Source organism: Pyrgilauda ruficollis, unplaced genomic scaffold (assembly GCF_017590135.1).
Source record: "Pyrgilauda ruficollis isolate IOZ18807 unplaced genomic scaffold, ASM1759013v1 scaffold251, whole genome shotgun sequence".
Lineage (NCBI taxonomy): Eukaryota > Metazoa > Chordata > Aves > Passeriformes > Passeridae > Pyrgilauda > Pyrgilauda ruficollis.
In genome coordinates, this window is record NW_024523834.1 from 276594 (window position 1) to 282593 (window position 6000).

The 6000-nt window shown below is 53.8% G+C and overlaps 1 protein-coding gene across 1 annotated transcript; it reads right to left on the bottom strand.

The window, feature by feature from the left end:
- Nucleotides 1-4130: 4130 nt before the first annotated feature.
- Nucleotides 4131-5528, bottom strand: LOC121355504 (avidin-like). The gene is made up of 4 exons (XM_041470984.1): nt 5423-5528; nt 5129-5342; nt 4593-4713; nt 4131-4268 (listed from the first exon to the last, which is right to left on the bottom strand). The coding sequence occupies exons 1-4, from the start codon at nt 5492-5494 to the stop codon at nt 4226-4228; spliced, it is 450 nt and encodes a 149-aa protein (XP_041326918.1). The 5' UTR covers nt 5495-5528; the 3' UTR covers nt 4131-4225.
- Nucleotides 5529-6000: the final 472 nt, after the last annotated feature.

Consider the following 6000-nt stretch of genomic DNA (forward strand, 5'->3'; position numbering starts at 1 on the left):
CCTTGGACAGACAGATGGACACCCTCATCACCTCTTCCAGACAACCCTGAAACCCACCACAGACAAGCTCTGCCACCACCACTTCCCATGGCAGGAGTGTGTGCACATGGCCAATCCATGCCCACAGCCAGGGTTCCTCTGGGTGCCACAGGGGATTTGGGGCACCAGACAGGGCGTCCCCATTCCCAGCACAGGCAGAGGATCACTGTCACTGCTGTAGCTGAGAGCTGCCACTGCACGGTGAAGCTGAAGGTGGGGTGTCTCTTGGCACTGGGATGCTGCTGGACCCCTCGCAAGGGTGACACCAGGACCTGCTCGTTGGTGGCTGCCACTGCAGTTTGGTAGGAGCCTGAGAGGGTCCCAGCTGTCTTCGTGGCCAACATGATCATATTGGAGCCCAGCTCATTTCTCCACAGGCCCTGCAGGTCACAGTGGGGACCGGGGGTCATGTGGGTGGCTTGGGCAATGCTGAGCCACAGTTCCTCCTCCCCTCACCAGCAGCAGCATGTGTGTCCCATGGCATGGCCCCTCTGTGTGGCAAGTGACCAGCACATGGGCACCAGCTGGGACAGCACCTCTCCCTCCCTGAGCAGGGCAGGGCAGAGCTGGGAGTACTGGGTACCCCCCTACAGTAGGGGAGGTGACCCACAGCAGCCCCAGGGACAGCAGAGCCAGAGCTGGCAGCCTCCTTGGTCATGGACACTGCACTGTGGTGTGGCACGGCACAGCAGGACACGAGAGGAGCTGACAAGCTGTGTGCTGGGGTGTCACAGCGTGGCATGGTAGAAACATGCAACCCTGTCAGCCCTGCACACTGTGCCCAGGGGTGGCCCAGCACGGCACAGCACAGCATGGCACAGCAGTCTGTGGCACAGCACAGCGCGGAGTGGCACGGCACGGCACCAGAAAGCACAGCAGGAGCAGGCAGCCCCCTGGTCATTCCCAGTGCACCACAGGGATGATGGCACAGCCAGGGCGTGCAGCCCCTCACCCACCTGCACCCGGGACAGCACAGCACGGCTCGGCACGGCCAGGCTGCCAGGGCTGCTCTCACCTCCCTGGTGCAGCACCAGGGGCCACGAGCAGGGGCAGGGCGAGCAGCAGCAGCCCGGGGTGCCCATGGTGGTGGTGGCCGTGTGTGGTGCCCTTTTATAGCAGAGCGGGCTGTGGGCAGGCAGCGGCTGCCAAAACCCGGCCTCCTGCCAAAGGACACCCGGTGGGAGATGGGCAACCGGGCAGTGCTCCAGGCTGAACGGGCTCCTGCTGCCCTGGGCTGGGGCAGGGGGGACCCCCAAGGACCGTGGTGGGGTTGGGGGGCTGCAAAGGAGACTCTGTGCCATGGAGGGTCACAGCAGGGGACACGCGTGATGCCTCGGGTATGGTGACAGAAGGGACCATGAGACACAGACACCATGGGGGTATTGGGAATGTGTGTGCAGAGCTATGACAGAGCTGTCCAGAAGGATTGGATTTGTTACCTGGTGTATAACAAGGCAGTAATTACACACCTAAGAGAGACATTGATTTTTTGTTTTAGTTCCACAAGCCTGAGTCCTCAGTGTTATTCCAAAGATCAAGCACAATAACTATCAAAACATTTTGCTATTTACACATCTAGCAAACAAAGGCATTAATGTTCATTGGCTACGAATTATTTAGTTCTTTTATTAATTACTATTCTCTCTCCTATTGGTTAAGAATTCTCTTGCATCTGATGCTAATTAATTTTTGGGCTCAGCCTTTCTCTTCTCTTGAGTTGGTGAGTTTCTTGACCCAGTGGGCCATAAGTCATGACCTTCCCCAGCCAGAATTTACTTTCTACCCAGTCAGAGCTGCTTCAGCACTGCATTTTTCCTGATCCAGTTGTCTTTATTAGTTTTTTCTTATCCTGGGGGTTTTGCCAAGTGTCCTGTAAATTCTGCAATCTTTGTGTCCTCTACTAGTAGTATATTGCTCATCCCAAGTTTTGTAACCTGCACCCAGGTCTGACATCATTAAAGCCTATTGCCAGCCAGGGGTCAATGTACAAATCACAGATGAATGGGACTGTTGTGAGCGTGTTTTGAGCTGTTTGTTTTCCAGCATCAGTCTCGTTACGTGGTTATGACAATGGGAAGATGCCAGCAGCTCACATCCCAGGCAGCAGACGAAGAACTCAAAGTTACAACTCACTTTAAAAGTTTTTTGACACAGCAGTCTGTGGCACAGCACAGCGCGGAGTGGCACGGCACGGCACCAGAAAGCACAGCAGGAGCAGGCAGCCCCCTGGTCATTCCCAGTGCACCACAGGGATGATGGCACAGCCAGGGCGTGCAGCCCCTCACCCACCTGCACCCGGGACAGCACAGCACGGCTCGGCACGGCCAGGCTGCCAGGGCTGCTCTCACCTCCCTGGTGCAGCACCAGGGGCCACGAGCAGGGGCAGGGCGAGCAGCAGCAGCCCGGGGTGCCCATGGTGGTGGTGGCCGTGTGTGGTGCCCTTTTATAGCAGAGCGGGCTGTGGGCAGGCAGCGGCTGCCAAAACCCGGCCTCCTGCCAAAGGACACCCGGTGGGAGATGGGCAACCGGGCAGTGCTCCAGGCTGAACGGGCTCCTGCTGCCCTGGGCTGGGGCAGGGGGGACCCCCAAGGACCGTGGTGGGGTTGGGGGGCTGCAAAGGAGACTCTGTGCCATGGAGGGTCACAGCAGGGGACACGCGTGATGCCTCGGGTATGGTGACAGAAGGGACCATGAGACACAGACACCATGGGGGTATTGGGAATGTGTGTGCAGAGCTATGACAGAGCTGTCCAGAAGGATTGGATTTGTTACCTGGTGTATAACAAGGCAGTAATTACACACCTAAGAGAGACATTGATTTTTTGTTTTAGTTCCACAAGCCTGAGTCCTCAGTGTTATTCCAAAGATCAAGCACAATAACTATCAAAACATTTTGCTATTTACACATCTAGCAAACAAAGGCATTAATGTTCATTGGCTATGAATTATTTAGTTCTTTTATTAATTACTATTCTCTCTCCTATTGGTTAAGAATTCTCTTGCATCTGATGCTAATTAATTTTTGGGCTCAGCCTTTCTCTTCTCTTGAGTTGGTGAGTTTCTTGACCCAGTGGGCCATAAGTCATGACCTTCCCCAGCCAGAATTTACTTTCTACCCAGTCAGAGCTGCTTCAGCACTGCATTTTTCCTGATCCAGTTGTCTTTATTAGTTTTTTCTTATCCTGGGGGTTTTGCCAAGTGTCCTGTAAATTCTGCAATCTTTGTGTCCTCTACTAGTAGTATATTGCTCATCCCAAGTTTTGTAACCTGCACCCAGGTCTGACATCATTAAAGCCTATTGCCAGCCAGGGGTCAATGTACAAATCACAGATGAATGGGACTGTTGTGAGCGTGTTTTGAGCTGTTTGTTTTCCAGCATCAGTCTCGTTACGTGGTTATGACAATGGGAAGATGCCAGCAGCTCACATCCCAGGCAGCAGACGAAGAACTCAAAGTTACAACTCACTTTAAAAGTTTTTTGACCAATCACACAAAGCAAAAGCATGTTGACAGTAGTTCTGTCCAACCACTATAAGCACAGGTACCTTTGGTTAAAACAAAGCTTGCTTATTTTGAATACAATACCTGCTTGTAAGCCTTAAAACACAATGCACAGGGCTCCATTACCAAGCTTAGAACTTCCTAATATCTTGATAGATATACTTTTCTGCAGCTTAGGAAGTTATTCTAGACAAGTGTTAATACACAGACTGTTGGTCATTTGTCCTTACTTTCTACATCTCATATAACTTTTCTGCTGACAAATCTTATGGCTACTGCTTCGCTCTAATTGCAGTTCTGCTGTCCCTAAGGCCTGCCTTTTGCAGCTTTCCCAAAACTCTCTGATTTTAAGGATTCCCACAAAGCTCATCAAGACCTAAACCTTAACAAGGCAATTCTGCCAAGATCTCTTTCTTACAGCACCTGGACAAGCTCAGAGCTTGTTTGCTGCTCTCTGTTTCACAGGCTAAATGTCCTTTCTTGTTGATTACGCTTGAAAGCATGAAAAAAAATTAAACATCAAAGAACAAACCTTTTAAAGAAATATTTTACTTATCCCACATTTTGCAACAACATGACAGGAGACTGTGGGCGCTTGCAGCAAAGCTTTATTGGGAGAAGCAGGTGGTGCTGCAGGAGCAGGGGCCACACCCCTGTCACTGCTGGGAAGCCCCCGCTGTCACCCTCACTCCTGTGACTGCAGGCGGGTGAAGACGTTGGTGCCCACCCTGTGGGGACACAGAGGACAGGATGTAAGGGAGGGACGTGGCAGTGTCCAAACACGCACCCAGCCCGGCATTCCTGCACCACATCTGCACCTTGGCAGGAGCCCAGGGGATGGTGTTTTTCCTTTCTGTGTTTTACCCATGCACAAAGCAATCAAGTGAACCTTGCCATCGAGATTTGTTAAGCTGTGCTTTTAAAACAGATATTACACCTGCTTTTGCCAACGCCTTGAGAGTGGCTCTGCAAGCAACCTAAATCACTTGTGACAGCCCCAACCCCTCAGGAGTGCACAAGGGACCTGTGCAGGGCAGGGTCAGGGGGCTCACCTGGTGGCTTTCCAGTCATTTTTTATGTTCTCCACGTGTGACCTCAGCAGCCACATGGTCTTCAAGACTTCCTTTCCATACTCATCCACAAAGCACTGGCCCGTGAAAACAGTGACAGAATCTGTGGGGACAAGAGAGGAGGTGGAGGGGAGCGTGGCCGAGGTGGAGGTGTGTGGCTGTCCCAGCTCAGGGGACAGTAGACCCCTGCTGTCCCCAGCCTCTGGGGCCAGTGGGCATGGGGAAAGCAGCAGGAGGGCTCAGAGGGCTGGGGTGTCACACAGAGATGGGCAGGCAGTGAAGGCTTCAGCCCCTGCTGCCTCTCCTGCACCCTGGGACTGGGAGCTGAGAGCAACCCAGGAGCTCCAGAGACAGGGATGGGGGAGCTCCAGGGAGAGGAGAGGGAGAGCAGTGGGGATAGTGCAGGGGAAGGCAGGGAATCAGCAAGGACACTGCAGGGAGGGCAGAAAAACTTCAAGAGCAGAAGAGGCAGGGCAGGGGAAGTCCAGGATACCATAAAGAGGCTGGGAAAGAAGTACCTGAAAAGCTCCAGTTGACGGTGAAGCCAAAGGTGGGCTGGCCCTTCTGGTTAGGGCCCTTCTGCATGGATCCCTGCAGCGGTGACAGCTTGATCTCGTTGGAGGTGGCTGTCACAGCCGTGTGGTAGGAGCCAGCAAAGACACCTTTTGCATTCACGGATGTGATGGTCATGTTGGAACCCAGGTCATTGACCCAGCGCCCGGTCAGGGAGCACTGGAGGGCAGGAATTCAGCACTGGTGCCTGCAGCCACAGCCCCCTGCCCACCCCACCCTGTGCATCCCACCCTCAGTACCTTTTTCACAGCCAGGCCATGAGCCCCCAGGGCCAGGAAGAGCACCAGCAGCAAGGGAGTTGCTTGCACCATCTCTGCAGCAGGAGGACAGCTGATGTACCTGGGATGTGCTCCTTGCAGGTCTCTGCTGAGGCTCCTGCTCCCTCTCCTTTTTATTGCTGCCAGGGCTGTGGGTGGCACCTCTGGCCAGGACATTGTGCAATCTGTGTGTTTCCAAATTTGTGGTTCCCAGCCATAAGAGGGGGTAATTGCAGCAAACATTCCCAGAAATGAGTGCTGAAAATGTCCATTCCTGCTTCCCTGGCACCTTGCAGGGAGGCCCTGGCTCCTGCTGATCAGCAGCTGCTGGGAAGTGGTCAGTGGGGAAAACCCCTCTCTGGAGCTGTTGTCCATTCTGTCACCTATTTGCCACATCACTCTGTACTCAGGTTTTGAGGCTCCTTAAGCCTGGTGACCTCAGGACTGGCTCACCCTGCTCTTCCTCACCAGGCATGCTCGTGCAAGCTCACCCACCACCCAGATTCTTTTGGGTTCAGCTTTCCCCTGCCCCCCTGCCCCCACCCCCCTCCCGATCGGTC

Bases quoted from the DNA above. Each gene is read 5' to 3' on its own strand.
- LOC121355504 (XM_041470984.1), bottom strand. From the start codon at position 5,494: ATGGTGCAAGCAACTCCCTTGCTGCTGGTGCTCTTCCTGGCCCTGGGG. The intron at 5,343-5,422 runs GTACTGAGGGTG...CCTGCCCTCCAG, and splicing joins ATGGCCTGGCTGTGAAAAAG to TGCTCCCTGACCGGGCGCTG. The intron at 4,714-5,128 runs GTACTTCTTTCC...TTGTCCCCACAG, and splicing joins CGTCAACTGGAGCTTTTCAG to ATTCTGTCACTGTTTTCACG.